This window comes from Anas acuta, chromosome Z, assembly GCF_963932015.1.
Source record: "Anas acuta chromosome Z, bAnaAcu1.1, whole genome shotgun sequence".
In the NCBI taxonomy this organism is placed as follows: Eukaryota; Metazoa; Chordata; class Aves; order Anseriformes; family Anatidae; genus Anas; species Anas acuta.
The window spans coordinates 6,138,724-6,157,043 of NC_089017.1; the positions used below are offsets into that span (position 1 = coordinate 6,138,724).

Consider the following 18,320-nt stretch of genomic DNA (forward strand, 5'->3'; position numbering starts at 1 on the left):
TGCTAACTTGTGGTCAGCAATTTCATCATCCTTACCCATTATTTTCTTATAATGTGTCTTATGATTTGCTGCCGTTTCCAGTGGTGATTCATCAGGAGGCTTCTGGTGCCTCGTGCAAGCTGCCCTGCAGCAATGTTGCTTCTGCATCCGCAAGCACCACCCGGCAATGACCTACCTGAAGGATCTGCTGCTCCAGCTGCGAGTTGCCTTTGCATAGGTTCATTATGTGCTGCAACAGTAGCTTTGTACTCTCTGTTTTCCCTGCACCGCTTTCTCCACTGCCAAGAAAAAAATAAAGGGAAGTCCAGCAGCCATAAAGTACAAATGCTCTAACCCTCATGTCTTGGTGCCCCATCTTCTGGGATAGTGATCTGCAATCCAAGAGCTAAACAACTTTTTTAGTTATGCTGCGTATGAATACAAACAGTGGGTTCCACAAGGTTCTGATACCCCCCCAGAAGAATTTTTCTCCATCTACCAGGGAGTACAGACGTACTCCAAGCTGTCACTTCTGGGTGGAGTGCACAGGACAGTCAATTTGATCTCCTTCTTACTGAAAACATACCTAAGCTCTGGAGAACACCTCCTTCAAAAGTGTTCTGACTCCTCCACATACGCTGAGGTTGACAGCTTTTTCTTTCTACAAAGAGATTTGCCCCATCCATCTTATATCCAGAACTGAGTACTGATCATGCAATACTGCAACAATCTCAAATCTTGGGCTCTTTACACATACACACGCTGCAGCCCATTGATAAAGCTGGTCTACCTCTGCAGCGCTGCCGTCACACCTACAGCAGCAGCGTTGCACGTCATCCTGGCATCACATACGCCCAACACCTCCACCTCTAAGACAAACAAGTAGCACTTGGGAAGCACAGCTTCCCGACTACTGGGAGGGGGAAATGTACAGTCAATGAGGCAATGTGTCCTTGACTGATGGCATCATATTGGCAGAAAACACATGCAGCATATGCAGTAAAAAAAAAAAAAAAAAGTAGGAAATTCTGCAGGTATTTATGAGGGCAGGTCTCTGTTTACACGTAAGACCTTTGAGTATCAGGTGTGGCTTCTCTGCTCTGTAGCTCCCAGTGACTCGAGGCTTGTGATCAGCTACGTATCATAGGCTGCTGAATACCTCAGATTCTATGACAGATACCTACCTGATCACAAGCACCGATCAGGCCATCATTATCTGAATACAGACAAACAAAACCACTTTCCAGTTGAGAAATAAGCAATCCGGACAGAACCCCTGCCTAATATATAAGATGATCTTTTTCAGTGACTTCCTTCCTCCGCAGAAGCACTGTCTGTCAATACTCCCGCAGTTCAAGCTCACTCCTGCACACTCCAGCAAGAGCAGTAAATCTGCCAGGGCCTGTAAACACACTCTCCAGCTGTGGGTGTGTAACTGCCCAAGGCTGTGAAAAAAAAAGCAAAGTCATCTCCCAGAGACCCACGTGTTGCACCACAGCATACTGAGGCTGTGAATAACATCAGCGGGAAGGAAAGACAAGCCAGTAGAATTTGCAGCACAGGACAACTTGGTTGCAACGAGCTTTTATCACCTGGGGGCAGCTGTTGTGTTCAACATCACTTGTAACCTCTGAAACCTGACATCCAGAGCTCCGAGAGGAAGTTGGGGAGACCAAGAGAGACCAAATAGAGAACACGACGGGCAGGAAGGCAATATTTGCTTCCCAGAGAAAAGCATAAAGGTTCATGCCTGGCTATAGATGGGTATTTCTCACCAGAAGGCACCTGAAGCACAAAGAACAGTAGAACATAGTGCATCCCCATGCTGTTCTGATAAACTGTGATCTAACAGGAAGAACTTCCACCTCATCACCCAAACTTTGCTCGAACCAGGTAATCTCATTACCAACTGTTTTACCACTTGCAGATAGTAAAACCATGAACTTCCTGTTATAGTAGCACAGACTGGTTAATAGAATTGCAAGATGCATGGCAGTAGCTCAGGCTGTCATCTTTGACACCACAAACTGTTGTCAGGAAAAAATGAGACTGCTCTCTTCCTGGGAAACGCCTACAGGTTGTTCTGTCTTCCATCTCCCGAGACAATCTATGACTTTTCTCCATTCCTAAGCACAAATCTTCTACCTACTGACTCTGTGGCCACCATGCCCACTAGCGTTTCTGAGATTGCTACATGTAAAGCACAGGCATGGATGGCTTGCAAGCTAAAGAAATGAGCGGGGCTGGAACTCAACATCAGCTCTCAGTCCCGCTACAATGCTCACCAGTGATTCAGTAAGTTCTTTCCATACCACATTGAATGAAAGTGAGCAGAAGTCCCGCATAAAGCAGGAAATATTAAATCAAATAGCTAGCAATTGACATTTCAACTCAGATGACATTTAAACTATCCTCTACCATCACGAGAACAGAGAGTTTGCTGGTGTTTTGAGGCTTTCTCTGCTAGGTGATGCTCTTTGAAACTTTCTCTGCACTGATGCTGTCTGCTGCCCTCCAGTTTCAGCAAAAAACAACAGTGACATCATGGAGTGAAATGCTCATTATATGGGGACACTGCGGGGTTACAAGAGCTCATCTTTTTTCCTTTTTGTGTATATAGCTTCCCACGGCCATATGATTTTCCCTGACCAGATTCTCAACGGTCTTACAGCAAAGAAACTTCTTTTCTTTCTTCCTTCTTCGGTTATTTATGGGAAATGCTACCTTGTAAAAACAGGTCTGCTCCATGATTTACAACCTTTATTACACAAGTTACACTGCGAGTTGTTTCGCCAAAGAAAAGCAACCCGATAGAGCTGGTTAACCTTTCCAACACGCCCAACAGAACAGACCCCTTCAGACCCAACACATTTAGCTGCGTTACCAGCACCGGCAGCCGAGTTGCTCCACAAAACCCACCTTCGTTTGCCACACACCTTTGATTGCAATCTGCTTTCCTGCCTGGAAAGCACCGAGATGGCGAACAAAGACGTGCTGCGAACGGAGATGGGTTTTGACTCACCAGAAGCTTTCAAGATGAGCTTCGTACCAAATTCTGACGGGACAACTGCTGCCGGAGCCTGGTGGCAGCACCCAAGCCCCCGTCAGCTGCTCCCTGCTTGTGTCTCCCACCTGTGCCGGGCTCCTTCATGCCCTCGAGGGCTGTGTTGGTGCCTGCGCCTCACCTGATGACGATGCACTGGCTCTGCGGACGGGCTCCCCGGCGGCCCAGCATGGCGTGGTAGGCCCGGTCAGCCACGGCGAAGATGTGTGGAGGCAGCGAGCCCTCATCGTGGCACCGGTACTGCTCGGAGACCTGCGTGTGGGGAAGAAACAAGGGGGCCTTGAGGAGGGAAGGGGCGAGGAGCCAGCCACCCCTGGAAGGGGCTCCCAGTGCGGGGCGCTCCACTCACCTCTCTGCCATAGAGCTGCAGGGGCTGGAAGGGGTTGAGGGCGATGAGGATGTCCCCCACATCGGTCTGGCGGCGAGAAGGGAGAGCCGTGAGCCCAGCGCCCCGCCGCCCCGGCCCCCCGCCCCGGCCCCCGGCCGCACTCACGTAGACCTGCTGCCTCAGGAACCGCTCCCGCAGCCCCTGCAGCAGCGACGCCTCGTCCAGCTCCGCCAGCGCCGCCAGGTTCCCCATCGAGCCGGCCGGCTGCTGCAGCTCCCCGGGAGGCATCATGCCGCTCCCCGCTCCCCGGAGCCGTCCCGGCTCGGCTCGTCCCTCCCCGCCGCTGCCACCGCTCCGCCCCGGGGCCGCCCTGTGAGGCGGGGCCGCCATTTGAACGCGGGGCGGCGGCCGCGGGGCTGGGGCAGGTAACGGGCGGCGGGGCCGCGTGAGGCGAGGGGGGACGGGGACGGGAGCCATGAGGGGACGGGGGCTCGCTGAGGGAATGGGGGCGCTGAGAGCCCTCGGGGGTGCTGTGGGGCGAGCCCCCGAGGGTCTGTGGGGCGAGCTGTGGGACAAAAGTGGCCCCAAGCCCCTCGGGGTCTGTCAGCCAGCTGCAGCTCGGCTGTAGGATCGCCCCCGTCCTGGTGTCAAAATGGGGGCTTCGGCTCCAAACCGTGAGCAGAAGGAGAGTGGAGATAAGAGTAACCCGTGGTGTTTCACTGGGGTATGCGCAGGGCTGTGAGTCTGCAGAAAGTGGTGAAGGTGTGGGGTGGAGAAACACAAGGTTTCTTCGAGGGGGTGCCTTCCCGCAGCCTCTTCCAGTCTTCCTGACTTGTCTTCGTGGTGAGCAGAAGGATGGAGGTGACCACAAGTAAGTCAAAACCCGTGAAAACAGGGAGCTGGAGGAGGGTGAGGAGCCCTTGGGTGCCACAGAGGTGCCTGAGGCTGTGGAGCAACGCACCCTTGGGTGCCCTGAAGGTGTCCGAGATGAATGCTGCCCGGTGGTAGTGGGCAAAGGCTGGAGCATCTCACCCTGGTGCTGTCCTGGCCAGGCCAGGAAGAGGTCAGTAGCACAGTACTGCAGCTTCCCAGGCCCTCGAGGGACGGAGTCAGATACAAAGGGGCTCTCTAAGAGGTTCCAGAGGGGCTGCAGGCAGGCACGAGCTCACCCTAATCTACAGAAGGAGCCCAAATCGAGGGATCCTGTGAGCTGCATGAGGAATGCTCTGCTCTGCAGCTCGTGGGACTCGCAATTAGTCCTAACTGCAAGATGGCCTGCCAGGACTCCTCAACCTCTTTTAAACGTTAAAAAACAAAACAAAACCAACAAAAAAAACCCCACAGGTTCCTAGCTGGTGGAGGTGCAGCAGTAAGAAAATGGGGTGTGTGGAGCACAAGCACCTGGGAATGTCACTGTCCTTGGAGACAGGTTGCAAAGACCTTGTGGCCCTTGGATCCAACCCACTAGGCTGCTGACATTTCAGAGAAATATGAAGAGTGGCTGGTGTGAGATAACAAAGGGAGATCTTTTTTTGTTTTTTTGAGGATGTTATAAATAATAAAGGTAGAAACGTCACTGAATGTTAGCAGAGCATCATGAAATAGTTGATTCTATAAAAAAAAAAAACAAAAAACATCTATTCAATAGCTTCTATTCTGAGTTTGACGAGAAAGAAACAAGCTGATGTACTTAGATTGCTTGTATGTGAAGTAATTTATAGTCTACCCAGAGGTTCCAGACAACTCTCACCCAATAGATTTGAAAGAGTCAGAATTTAATATATTAAAATAGAGAGATGGTCAAACGTGGTGTGGATTTGTTGTTCTGGTGTTTTGTTTTCTTTTTTCAGAAAGTTGGCTGCAAAAGTTAAAGAGTTCACAGTCGGGACTGCAATTTACGCTAGCTAAAAATACTCTTTGAATGGTAGCATCTTAGCCTGCTTTTTTTGTGAGTACTTTGCAACAACACGCTAATGCTAAGCTGTAGCTTAGTGCTACTTCTCCAGCTATTAGCAGTGTCCGGTCTTGACAATGGCCTGGCCACAGCTAGGCTTGTGGTTGTTTTCTGAAAAAATGCGAGAATAAACCTCTGGAGAAATTCTTGCTACTAGAAAATATTGCGTGTCTCTCAGCTATCTGGACTTTTGTGAACATACTAAATGAGACTCCATACTGTTTTTGTGCAAAACTTTTGTTTTATTGATTCAGGTATCTGAAGTGTCACTGGAAGACTGTATTTGACAGATTCACTTCTCGCAGACAACTTACCTTTCTGTGCTAGTGCAGCTTGAAAGTGTGTGAGCCAGAACTCTTGTGAAGGTAGCTCAATACAGGGAGGCAAACTTCCCCAGAAACCACAGACTTCATGCTGTGGCAGGTGTGCAACAGGCTGCTCTGCCTTCTCATCAAAAGAAAGAGCAAGAGTTAAGCAATGCTCTGGTAGTGCATGCATCTTTCTCTGAGAGAAGGTGATAAAAGAAGCTGTTTCTCTGTTTAATGTAGCTTTGATACTTTTGCAGAAGAGAAGAACAGCAGTGAAGCCAGTTGTGGATGGTGTGATTCACAGCAGATGCTCATCTCCAAAACCACAAACTGCTGTTGGAAAATAACAATGCAAGCTACTCACTTTTTGGGGGATCCTCCAGGGGAAAATGAACAAGAGTGCGCTTTCACTCTACACCCTCCCTTTCCGTGCCTGCCCTCCATTTATCCTCCTCCCCCAACAAACATTTTAGGGCTGTTTTCTGCTCCTATGCACAGTACGTCTTTCACCCACCAACTTCCGTGGGTTTATTGAGAATTATATGTGAAGAGTTGGATGAAGCACAGGAAGCAGTGGCTTGTGGGTGAGGAAAGCGGGTGGGATTGTATGCTTGAGATTCGCTTACAGATACATTGTAATGTACTACTTATCTTGTGTTTGCAGTCTGGTCCGACTGTTTGCAGTCTGTTCCTCTGGTTGATGGAGGGCTGCTGTAGCACAAATAAGAACGCAGAAGGAAACTGTTAATGACCATTACTGGTAACTGGCTTCCCTCCTTCCACAGTAAAGCACAGAGCTCAGAATCCTACCCCATGGCCCAGGTTGCGTGTTTGCTGTGTGTCCATCTCTCGGCTCTCAGGAGTGGTTATCTTTCTGTTTGCCAGCTCTGAGACCACCATGAGTGGCTCACCCCTGCTACTTATGGCTGGAGCAGACATTGTGGAAGAGCAGAGGGCTCGCTGGGAGAGAAAACGCAGCCGGACCGCCAAGGAGCTGCTGGAAACTGAGCACAAATACCTTGAGCAGCTGGATTTGGTGATTACAGTGAGTGTCTGGGCCCCTCTGGTATATTGGTACCTTCAGGCAGCACATACTTATTTCTGGTGTTGTGGGGAAGGGTCACAGAGCAGGACTGATGCTTCTCTACAGCAAGCAGCCGGCTCTTCACATTTTCACATTGCGGAGGCTGAAAGGTGTTTTTTTTTTTTTTTTTTTCTTCTGTCTTTTACTTCCTCTGCAACATCACCTAGCTTGTGTTTTCTGTCCCCTTGGCTTTGGTCCTCACCCAGTCAAAGTTTTAAAGTTTTGATTGTACAGGGAACTTGGCTTAAGATGCTTACGATGTATGAAACATAGGAGCACAGTGGAGACAAAGATAGATTACAAACCAGGTTGTTAAAAACAGATGCATCTAGGAATACTGAAACAGACTCACTCAGTCAATGTAGTGCTGCTCCATGTGTTTACAGTTATGGTCAAAGTTAACAAGATGGCTTACATCTGGTGATAGGTATTTTAGGTGGGTGCCCATGATATCTGATATCTTTTGGAGCTCAAGTGTCTAGGCTGCAACTTCTTGCTTCTGCTGTGTGCTAAGAATGACCTTTGAGTGACCTGTGAATCATAGCTGTTTGAAATTCTCTCTCTTTCCTTCTTAGTTCTTCGTGACAATTTTAAAGGCCAAAGGGACGCTTAAACCTGCTGTAATGGAAACCATATTTGGACCCCTGGAATCCATATATTCAGCCAGCCAGTAAGTGAGCAGACTGATGCAATTACTCCCATAATGATATGGAGAGAACGACAAAGTAAGACTTCAGGGGATAAAGCTAACATCTTGTGAGACAGGCATTCACTTCTAACACTGCTAGCCTTGATGACACTTGCTGAAATACACAGGAAACTGCTGATCTGCATCCACTTATCTGGATACCCCATTGTTCTCTGCGTAGTGGTTTAAGTGCAGTAAGACTACTGTATGGTATTTTTATGTATTGTTTTCTGTAGCTCACTCCGGTCACCAAGCAGATATTCTGAACAGAAGCCAGGTGTAAGGTAGAAACTGACAAATGAAGGTCAGCATAGGAGTGGACCAAATGGAGCTGGGAAAATTGTATCAATAACGTACCCCTGCCTATCTCTCTTTCCTCCTTGTGCGCAGGGTTCTGTCGCTTCACCTGGAGAGAGGAAATTTAGGACTGGGGTTAGAAAATTTCTGTCAGAAATTGGAGCTTTATGGCCACTATGCCGAGAACTTGGAACAGGCAAATAAAACCTTGAAGGTAAATACCTCCTTTACTCTTCCTGATTTCTCTTCTGTTTCTCAATTCTTTGAAACAACTACATCCTTCCCTTTACTTAATTCTGTGTCTGGAGTGGTCAGTTGTCTTCCTTTTTCTGGGCTGCTGCTGTTCTTTCAGTCTTTTGGTCATAATAGAGAGTAGTGAGAACCTCTCTATATAGCGCTTCAAATTTTTGAAGCATGTTTTGTGTGTGAGTGTGTGTGCACGCACACTAAGCAGAGCTTTCTCAGAGAGTTCTGTTTAAACTCCCTCTCTTTCCTGACTGGCAAGCCTGGAGAGTTTGCAGTGGTAACACTATGGGACAGTGGTCTCTTTCTGGAGAGTTACCAGGTCTTCCAGTCTTTCCCACTACCACTAAGAGTATCATAATGGTGGGATTTCCTTTTTCATTCCCATTTTTTTTTCTACAGCAGATGAAATTCAGATGAAATTGTTTTCCTTCCTGCTTACCTTTCCACATATGGTCTATCTCCCAAGAAATTTCAGAAAGATGGATCTTTATTTCAAAGTCCTGAAAGCTGTATCTGGAGTTTAAACCACCTGACTTGCGGTTCTTGTCAGTGCATGTTTATTTCTGTACTCTCAAAGCAATATGCCTTTTCTGCTGCACACAGGAGCAGCTGAGGAAAAATAAGTCATTTCGACGCTTTAAGAAGCTCCAAGAGACTCGACCTCAGTTTCAAGGAAAGAAGCTAGAGGATTTGCTTCCTTTGCCTCTGCAGAGATTGCAACAGTAAGCAAGCAATTCAAGGTGTTAGTATGAGAAGGGAAAAAGGCACATAACAGTATCTTGTTAATAGCATATATCTCCAAGCTGGAGCATATAGATTGCAGTGAAACCGTCCTGAAGATGTGCTTGTGAAGTGGAATTGGTGTATGTAGATGGAAAATGATGCAGAGGGGTAGCTGTGTTCAGCTCTGGCTCTTAAGCTCTTAAGATCTTCAACTAGCTGTCAGGTAGAATTCAAGTGAAGGCTGTCTGGCATCTCAATACGTGACTGAAGTTGGGACCTAAACAAAAGCAGGCTGTCTAAAGCACTGCGGAAGTGCTGCTTTCAGCTAGAGAAGGTCTTGCTTTGCTTTTGTGCACATTGCTGATGTGGAGCATTGCGACTCTTCTTGTGGATGGTTGCTTTTAGAGAGAGATAAGATTAATGAAGTCAGGGGAACTCCCCCCCCCATGTATGGTTATTGGGTCTGACTGCATGCTTTCCTCATATTTGGTGCCTGTCACAGCTGTCTGAGCCTGGACAGATCCAGTCTGGATTACTGCATTCTGCTTGTGGTGTCCTTTGAAGAGGCATGCTGACTGCATGACAAGAGTGCTGCATGCACTCAGTGGCTACCCTTTTTTGGGGAGGGTATGAGGGTGATACAGAGCCTGGGTAGTTTGCTGGGAACCTGGATGCTCCTGCTGTAAGTCAAGTAACTGCTCTCTAATCATGGTCTTATTTGTGCTAAAGCACGATTAGGAGATTGAGAGCCTTGCTTCTTTGAAAATAACTGGGGATGAGCATAGTGCAGTTTTTCAGATAGCTTTATACAATGTTTTTAATCAGCTTGGCAGATACAAATGTAAGCTCTCATTATTACTGTAATTCTTCGGATCATTCATTTGAATACATAAAACAGCAGTATATTTGTTGCTGTCCAACTGTTTGGAAAAATGGTGGCTTTTTAATGGAACGTCTAATTTTTTCATTAATCAGCTCTTTCATATTGAAGTTTCATCAGAACTCTGTTACACATGCTGCGGGTCATAAGACTTCTGCCATTTTACGCATCTGTTCCATGTGGTATTTCTTCTGTCATTTCAGACTGAAAATAGTTTTGCTTTATTGGGAGAAAGCATTTGCACAGATCTGATCCTTTCTGGTAAAGACTGGAGAGGAAAAAAGAAAAAAGGCGTTTCCCGGTAGTTATTGAAATGCCTTTATTTTCTTGTGTGGGCAGAGAACATATGGTATGAATGCTTCTATTCACACACAAAAAAACACACAATAGTTCAAAGAGTTCAATTTGTCTTTTTATTGAAGACATTATGTGAATGTTGAAGACTTCTAGAGTCTCATGAACTTAAGTAATATGTGAGATTGTTCTTACCAGCTCCCCAGGAAACGCCAAAGGCTTGCAAATGTATAAAATATGTGGGATAATGTAATTGACAAATCTGAACATAAAATGAATGTGATCAAAGAAATCTTAACAAAAACTGCTTGGTTCCACTTAAAGGTGTGTACTCCATCTCCTGATGGAGTATTCATCATTTTGTCACTAACAGGGGATGCTGCTGTTCCTGGTGTGTCTTTGTGAAATGAAACTGCTCTTTCTCTCTTAGGTACAAGCATTTTCTGAGAGACCTGCTGGAGAACACCAGCCCAGACAGTGCTGAGTACCAGAAACTTACAAGTATGATTTTGTCTGTAAATGCTACTGCTTTAATTTCTCTGGTGAATGCTGGCATTTTGATCAGTGTTAGCTTCCTTGCTGGCATTTCAATTTGCATATTTTGTCTGTTTCTACAGGAAGAAAAATCTTTATCTGGGTTTCTAGTGCATTACTATTTTCCTTTACAATCTTGCTCAGAAGGTACCCCTGAGAATACACAGGGAATAGAAATGTAGAGTGACTGATTGGGAAACCTAGTGGGTTGGTCCTCTATTGCAATCTCCTGCTGAAATTATTGAATAAACTTGTTAACTGATACTTGTTTTAAAATATTTGCTTCCTCATTTAATCTATCTTTTCACAGCAAGTTGGATGAGCAGTAGTACATGCCCATTTGTGATAACCTGCTGTTGTTTCAGAGACTGTGAAATCTGCTTCTGAGGTATCTCAATGGGTCCAGGACATTGTTCGTAAGAGAGAGAATTCACTGCAGCTACTTCGTGTTCAGAAGCTCCTCAAAGGACGGAAGACCCAGCTGTTGACTGCAGGTGGGTCTTATAGACATCTCTGCTTTTCTTCTGCTCAGTTAAGTTAACTGGAGATAGGCTTGCCTTTATCTGGAGGTAGGCTTACCTTCATCTCAGTTCCTGAGGGATATATTGTTTTTGTTTTAATTTTGAGTTGCAAATTCCCTAGACTTCTGCTCACACCTTATACATGAAAAGAAACATCTCTTACCAAAAGGGTTAAGCCGTGGCAGAAATCAGTATTTGTGCTGATAGTTGAGATATATAAAGTCACAGGCATTGGCATGTAAGATCATCTAATTGGATAACAAGGTTTCTTTAGGATATCCCATGTGACTGGGCACTCTTCATGCCCGGAGCATCCTCAGCCTCATGACTTCAACAAGGCCAAGTGCAAGATCCTGCACTTGGGTCTGGAAAGAGAATGCATTGAGAGCAGATCCAAGGAAAAGGACTCAGGGGTGTTGGTTGATGAGAAGCTGGACATAAGCTGTCAATGTGTGCCTGCAGCCCAGCAAGCCAGCCATGTCCTGGGCTGCGCCAACACAGCAGGGCAGGGAGGGGATTGTCCCCCTCTGCTCTGCTCTCATGAGACCCCACCTGGAACCCTGTACCCAGTTCTGGGGCCCCCAGCACAAGAAGAACACGGAGCTGTTAGAGCAGATCCAGAGGCCAGGATCTGCTGTGGGGACAGGCTGAGGGAGCTGGGGGTGTTCAGCCTGGAGGAGAGAAGGCTCTTGGGAGACCTTACAGCAGCCTGCCAGTGCCTAAAGGGGGCTACAGGACAGCTGGGGAGGGACTACTTGTCAGGGGTTGGTGTGATAGAACAAGGGGGGATGGCTTTAAATTAAAAGAGAGTAGGTCTAGATTAGATGTTAGGAGGAAATTCTTTACTCAGAGGGCAGTGAGACACTGGAACAGACTGCCCACAGAAGCTGTGGCTGCCCCGTCCCTGACAATACTCAAGGCCAGGCTGCATGGGGCTTTGGGTAACCTGGACTGGTGGGAAGTGCTCCAAGCTACATATGGAACATTATGAGAAATGTGACTGGTCTGAACAATTATGAAATGGCCACTTCAGGCTTCACCCATGCCTGCACACCCTCAATAAATGCTGCTGTTGCAAAGGTCATCTAGAAACAATGCGGCACTTGGAGCACTGAAGTCATGGTGTGTAAAGGTTTCTAAGATGTGCCTCCAGGTATCTGTGAATTCGGTTGTACTTTTTACTTTCTACAGGTGGATTTGGGGATGAAAGTAGAAAAAAAGCCTATTTATCATGGATTATTATTCTTCAAGATGCTAAGTCAATGCACAGATTGATTTACAATTCTGTTTCCTGTTCTGCTTAGAATCCTTTTGGTGATGCTAGCTGAAAGAGAGCTAACACAGGTGTGCTCTGCTTATACTAAGCACTGTGCGTGTGTCGGGGTGCCTGGACACATTAGGACAGTATATAAGTAAAAACATAACTCAGTTACCTTGAGTAACAGAATTAATAAGATCAGCCCAAGGGAAAAACAAATGTATAAACCAGTATAGTTAAACCAGAGAGGGACATTGTTAGAAAGATTAAGATCTACTTTTTTTGTCTCCATATATTCTGAGAGATGTACTAGGACTAATACTAGTACAGAGAATTGTGATTCTAAGACAGAGAATTGTGATTATGTTTTCCGTTAGCTGGAGTAAAATGGGTGTGTTTGGGAATGGGGGAGGGAAAGGGAGGGTGTCAGGCAACTGGGTATTGCTAGTTTTGAGCCAGCTCAACAACTTCACTTTTGCAGGAACAAACTAACTTTTGCAGAACTTTGAAGATTGCATCCTATTACTAGGATGGAAGACATGAAAAGACAAAATGCAGGGAAAAGTGGTTTGGAGTTTGGGAGTCAGGTATCACTGAGGTCTGCTGCTCCCAATGTAAGGAGACCCTGCTCTTCTTGTTGCCTTCCGTATGTAGGGTGAAAACTATTTTAACTAGAATCACCTTTTAACATAGCACACTGTTCTGCCATCTCTAGCTTCCCTGCCCTTCTTTCACAAGCATTTTCTAAATTACGTGTCCTGAAAGTGGATCCATATCACAAGACTTCCAGGACAGTTCTGCTCAATCTGTATGCTAATTTGATCACAGTTTACTTAGTCTGAGGGAAACAGTTTCCAGTCCCACACTGCTGCCCCCTTCCTTTCATTTGTTTTTTAAATTTGAACTGATCCCTTCAGCTCACTTTCCTCTCCCTCAGTTTCTTATTCAGATAAGAGGCATAGTTACTGCGGAGTAAGCTAAGCACCAATTCACTTGCCTCTGTATTTTGTAGCTGTAGCATATTCAGATACGACAATCCATACTTATATTGTGCTGCTCTGTGAAATGTACTTACTAGCTCAGCTAGATGCTATGGCACAAAAAAATGGCTGAGGTTTTCTGGGAAGTGTTTCCCAGACCAGGAGATACCATATTCTGGCTTTGAAATTTTTATAAATTATTTTGTTACTAGCAGGTGTCTTCATAACTCCCATGAGTTGATGGCCACCTTGTACAATAATCCTTGGGGTTAGAGGCATTGCTTTAATTACTCAATTTTGTGTAGGTGCCCTTTGCTTTTATTACTGCCTACATCTAGGTTTTTCATTTTTTTTATTAACATTTTCCTGCTGATTTTTCTACCTTTTAATTAATTTAATTGCAGGTCATTTCATGTGTAGGTGACACTGAACCCTATTCTACAAGAGAAGGTTAATAAAGTTGTCCATTCAAGCCTTTTATTTAATACCTTATTTTGTCTGCTTTGCGTCTATCATTACAGTGATCTCCATTCTGTTATTTGTTTACTAAAGAACTGTATATAGTTAGATGATCTTTGAAATGATTTTATCTTAATTAGCATGCACAAGCAAACAAAACTGGGGAAAATAATAAATGTTCAAAGTTTAGGTTAAATTCTGTTTTGCTGTTAATGACAAACAATTGGGTGACACAATTTAAGGCTGTTTACGGTATGCTTTCTGACATTTTATGCTAATTTAAAGGTATGCATACCATTTTGAAAACATGAGTTTGTTTTTTTTCCTCTTTGAACAGATCTGCATATAGTAGTATCCTCTTAATTGACATACTAGCTTTATAAGAACTCAAGTCTGTTCCTCATATATTAAAAGTTTTGGGTGATCACTGCTTGTCATGGTTGCTGATGAGCAGGTTCCAGCTGACGCTCAGCTCCTTCTGGTGGCTGGAATGGATATAGAGCCTGGTAGCCTCAGGGTACTTCATTGTATTCTTTTTTGTAGTTTTACATCCTTTTTCTTGTGCCAATGATTGTCTGGCAACTGTCTTTATTTTCCTTCCATGCTTAGGGCGCTGGTATATCCGAGAAGGCTGGCTTTTGGTGGTGCCTTCCAAGGGAAAAGAACTGAAGCGCAGGATGTTCTTCCTTTTTTCTGATATCTTCGTTGCAACAAAACCCTGCCACCCACTTCACCTGCTAAACTCGAACAAATTTGCATGCACGGCTGTCTACCCACTTCACCAGTGTGAGGTGGATAAAGTGTTTGGCCACACACAGAGCCAGGGAGGGCTCCTCAGTGTAAGTATTCTTGGCAGCAACATCAGGGGGTCAGGCTTGCAAAGCAAGTCTCTAGCTGTCTCAGCAGCAGCAGGACTGAGACGACAAGTGGTGACAATGGTAAATGCAAAAAGCTCATCCTTTTTGGGTGACGTAGACTGTCTTTTTTTCCCTTTGGTGTGGGCCCTCCTGAGCACCGTGTACAGGCTGCTGCTTGTTCCACATAGGTCACGTGAGGAGGGTCTGATCAGATTCTGACATGCCCTCACCCAAGAACATGTTTTGGGAATAGCCCTACAGCCACATGATGGGCAATACACAGCATTAGTGATCGTGGAATGTGAGAGAAAACTGAAGAACAGAAAAAGCAGAGAGGTGGTATTATCACAACGGACACTGCTCATGCATCCAACTCCCTGGGGACTGCAGGGTCTCTGACTGGGACTAATGCCATAGGTGGGTGTTTTAAGTTCAGGTCTTCCCAGGTTGCAGCACGTGGGGGGCTATTGGCTCACCCCTTGCAAGCCATGGAAAGGAACTCTTAGTTAAGGTGTGAATTTGCATTGGTGGTAGTGGAAGGACCTCTAGAGGCAGCTCGGAATAAGGCAGAAAACCGGATGAACAGCATACGCAGGCTGGCATTGCCGACTTCCAAACACCTTGTCAAGTCAAACCAAGCTGACATTTGTAGCTGGAAGTCTGGCACTTGCTCTGTACTGTCCGGACACTGGCTTCCCCCAGTATCAATGCTAAACTTCTCTAACTATTGGCAAAAAAACGGTAGAAATCAGCATCCAGGAACAAGTAAATTCTGTTTGTCTTTCAGCTTTCCTTCCCACACAAGACGCTGTTGTTGATGTCCAGTGACCAGCAAGATGTTAATGACTGGTATCAGAGTCTCAAAGCTGCAGTCAGGTAGGCCTTTATCTTCCAGAGGTGGAGAGGAAGGAGGGGGTAGAGCAGTCATATGGACAATCATATGGACATGGGTATTTTAATCAGTTCTGTGTTTATAAGGCTGATAGAGAAGACCTGGCTGACAGCCAGGATGCAAGGGAATAATAACGGCCTTCATATATTAACAGTGTACTTTCCCTTCATTTTTCTCAACAGGCGTCTGAAAGCCTGACCCATCTGAGAACAAACTGGCAGGACAACCATCCGTCTTGATAGAAAGCTACATAATTTTAGGATGTGTTCAAGGACATAATAGTAGTAGAGTTGCATTTAGAGCGACTACACACCAAGCCTGTGAAATTATGCTTTGTCAGCTTACTGATATGGCAAAAAAATGTGTATATACATTCAGAATTTGTGTATTAAGAATCTATATTAAGCCTTTCCCCCAATTTAGCTTAGAAGCTTCTAGATTTCCCATACTTTTTCTCCTGATTGTTAACTTAAGGACAACTAGAAGAAAACTTGCTGTGCTTTCCTTTATTAAATGTTTTTTTATCTACCCATCTTTCTAAATCAGCATTTTCACATTTGTGTATTTACCTTCTCTTACTTCAGGCTCATAAGTCCTTTGACCAGAGGGGGTGTTTTGGATTTTTGGTAACATAGGGGGGCCACACAATCTTCCTCCCCTGACATATTTTAATCATTCATAGCCCTCAATTTTCAGCTAAAATAGTTTGTAAGTTATTGCCTTTCTTTCTCTAAGAAAATGACAAGTGAGCAGATCAAGTGAAAACAGTGCAGTTCTTAAAATCGTACTTCTGTTTCTCATCAATCCCACACAAAGAGTTATTCTACTGAATTAACTAAAATGAATTAATAGGTAACATACTCTGATGCTTACCAAACAGGGTTCACGTTTCTAATCTGAATCCTAAGCGACTACACAAGTGAAACACTATCCTTTACCTTCGAATTATGCAGTAACTTCATCACACCAAAACTGCATTGAAATGCCCAGGCAGCACCTCTGCTCCTAATGCGCTCTGGAAATTTGCAAAGGGCTATGGTCATCATTTTGGGGCATCAGATCGCAGCTAATGTACTCAAGTTGTTTATGAACAGGAAAAGCCACCTGACAGCAGCACGAGGCTATCATTCTTGAGAATCAAATACTGAAGCCTCAACACAGACTTTTAATAATGTGGAAGCTATGCAGCAACAGCACTTGGTTCATAGTGTCCGTTAAGGATAAAGTACCTGTTTGAACAAGACTTTAGGTCATCAACTACAAGGAGTGCAATATCAAAGTCATTAGAAATAAGAAATTGTTCAGTCTCTGGAAAGGTGTTTTTTTTTTTTCTTTTTCACTCATAAGCTGCAGCTACAACTGTCAAGAACAAATCAGACAAAGCCAGCACTTTAAGTTTCATATCTGCTGTTGCATCATTCTCTTGAGAAGTTCTGCTGCTAACAATTTTTTGCTCTAAGAGCACAATACAGAGATTTCTTACAACTCTGTACCTGAGGGCTAAGGTGTCTTACTAAGCTCAAAAGTGACAATTTATTTCTGTCCATGTTGCCAACCTAACAACACAAGTCTAATTGGTACTGCTGCTTTTAAAACTTGTTTCAGTGGTACTATCCTAATTTGTATTCAGCTCTGCAGCAACAATACAACCAGGCTGAGTTTTCACTGTATTTGCAGCCCTGAAGGTCTGCACACTGGCTTCTAGAGGACACTTCAGTTCTATCACAGCGGAGACACTATCCCAGTGTGTAGGAACAGAAGATGTAATAAACTCAGTTTTGGGGGAAGATTAACGCATGTACAGAGCAATATAATTCAAACAGAAGCAAAGTCACTTTCTAAACAGTTTATTTACACAGCAAGTATCAACCATTAGGGCTCCCAGCTTGATTTCCTTCTCTTGCTGAGTATGAAAGCACAGGAAGGGGCAAGTAAACCTCCAGCTTGTGCTGCTGTTGTGACAATTTAAGGCTCGGAATAACCCCTGCGACCTCTTGGGACATCTTCTGATCCAGTGTGTGTGTGTGTGTAGGGGGTGCCACTCAGGGCACAGCGTGCTGCCTACAGCGGCGTGCCCTCGGGCAGCCGGGGGGCTGCCTGCCTCCGGCTGTCCTCCCTGTAGCCCTTCAGCAGCTGGTTGAGCAGCGTCTTGTCGCTGTCGCGGCGCGGGCGGACGAGCGGCGGGTAGGGGTTCCCCTTCAGCTCGATGACTGCCATCTTGGCGCGGTCCGTGCTGTCGCGGTTGGGGATCTGCAGCAGGCGGGTGTAGCTGCCGGGGTGAGGCTGGAAGCGGGGCACCAGCACCTTGAACAGCTTGTGGATCAGGTCCTTCTCCTGCGGGGCGGCACGGTCAGCTCTGGGACTGAGAGGGGGACAAAAGGGAGCGGGAGGGGGACACAAAAAGGGAGCGGGGAGGGCACGAAGGGGATGAGGGGCACAAGGAGGGGAAGGGGATAAAGTGAGGGGAAGGGGATGGAGGGAGGGGAAGGGGGTGGAGGGAGGGGAAAGGGGATGGAGGGGGGTGCCTACCGTCAGCCAGAAATTCGCCATGCGCATAGCTCGCTCGTCAGTGTCCCCCCGCTTGGCGTAGTCGATGAGCTGAGGGGAAACAGCGCCCGTTATCGCCCGTTATCGCCCGATAACGCCCGGTGTGTGCCCCCCTCACCCCCCATCCCCGTCCCGTCCCCTCACCCTCTCGGCGTAGCCCCGCATCTCGTCGGCTCGCGCCCAGGGCGCCTCGAGCCGCTCGTGCCGCACCAGCGCCGTCACCAGGTTGCGCAGGAGGTCGAGGCGAGCCCGGGGGCTCGGCCCCAAGCGCCGGTACAGGCGCCCGTGGGAGATGGCGGCCGCCAGCGACAGCCGCATCCCGCCCGCCTGCCCGCCCGACCCGTCGCGGCCCTCTGACGGGATGAACGCTGCGCGCCTGTAGGGGTAATGGCGTCCCTATGGGGAGGGGGGGCCCTATGAGGCATGG

General features: G+C 46.3%; 3 protein-coding genes across 6 annotated transcripts in view; 1 reads left to right on the forward strand and 2 right to left on the reverse strand.

Annotated features, from left to right (window-relative positions):
• Positions 1-3,781, reverse strand: part of LOC137847775 (myosin-IIIb-like) — a 26,742-nt gene extending 22,961 nt beyond the window's left edge. For both annotated transcript variants that reach the window (XM_068666275.1, XM_068666276.1), the window contains exons 1-4: positions 3,537-3,781; positions 3,393-3,458; positions 3,165-3,295; positions 176-278 (exon numbers count right to left, since the gene is read on the reverse strand). In XM_068666275.1, coding sequence (XP_068522376.1) covers positions 176-278; positions 3,165-3,295; positions 3,393-3,458; positions 3,537-3,761 — 525 coding nt within the window. In that variant the 5' untranslated portion in view covers positions 3,762-3,781. The remainder of the gene's footprint in view (positions 1-175; positions 279-3,164; positions 3,296-3,392; positions 3,459-3,536) is intronic.
• Positions 3,699-15,888, forward strand: ARHGEF39 (Rho guanine nucleotide exchange factor 39). Of its 3 annotated transcripts, XM_068666279.1 has the most exons (11): positions 3,777-3,796; positions 5,891-5,984; positions 6,519-6,678; positions 7,293-7,387; positions 7,796-7,916; positions 8,552-8,670; positions 10,276-10,346; positions 10,745-10,873; positions 14,207-14,436; positions 15,242-15,330; positions 15,529-15,888. In XM_068666279.1, exons 2-11 carry the CDS (start codon positions 5,941-5,943, stop codon positions 15,542-15,544), a joined length of 1,074 nt encoding a protein of 357 aa, XP_068522380.1. In that variant the 5' UTR covers positions 3,777-3,796; positions 5,891-5,940; the 3' UTR covers positions 15,545-15,888. The 3 variants fall into 3 exon arrangements, with proteins under 3 accessions (XP_068522383.1, XP_068522380.1, XP_068522382.1); XM_068666282.1 differs by lacking the exon at positions 5,891-5,984 and having other exon boundaries at positions 3,699-3,796; XM_068666281.1 differs by lacking the exons at positions 3,777-3,796; positions 5,891-5,984 and adding an exon at positions 6,293-6,393.
• A 1,289-nt stretch (positions 15,889-17,177) lies between these two features.
• On the reverse strand, positions 17,178-18,285 carry MRPL17 (mitochondrial ribosomal protein L17). The gene is made up of 3 exons (XM_068666283.1): positions 18,038-18,285; positions 17,876-17,944; positions 17,178-17,680 (listed from the first exon to the last, which is right to left on the reverse strand). Exons 1-3 carry the CDS (start codon positions 18,209-18,211, stop codon positions 17,408-17,410), a joined length of 516 nt encoding a protein of 171 aa, XP_068522384.1. The 5' UTR covers positions 18,212-18,285; the 3' UTR covers positions 17,178-17,407.
• Between the last annotated feature and the right edge of the window lie 35 nt (positions 18,286-18,320).

Coding starts and splice junctions, on each gene's coding strand:
- MRPL17 (XM_068666283.1), bottom strand. CDS start 18,211: ATGCGGCTGTCGCTGGCGGCCGCCATCTCCCACGGGCGCCTGTACCGG. Junction 17,945..18,037: donor TGCGGGGCTACGCCGAGAGG/GTGAGGGGACGG, acceptor GTTTCCCCTCAG/CTCATCGACTACGCCAAGCG. Junction 17,681..17,875: donor TGGCGAATTTCTGGCTGACG/GTAGGCACCCCC, acceptor GCCGCCCCGCAG/GAGAAGGACCTGATCCACAA.
- ARHGEF39 (XM_068666279.1), top strand. CDS start 5,941: ATGCTCATCTCCAAAACCACAAACTGCTGTTGGAAAATAACAAT. Junction 6,679..7,292: donor AGCTGGATTTGGTGATTACA/GTGAGTGTCTGG, acceptor TTTCCTTCTTAG/TTCTTCGTGACAATTTTAAA. Junction 14,437..15,241: donor GCCAGGGAGGGCTCCTCAGT/GTAAGTATTCTT, acceptor TTTGTCTTTCAG/CTTTCCTTCCCACACAAGAC.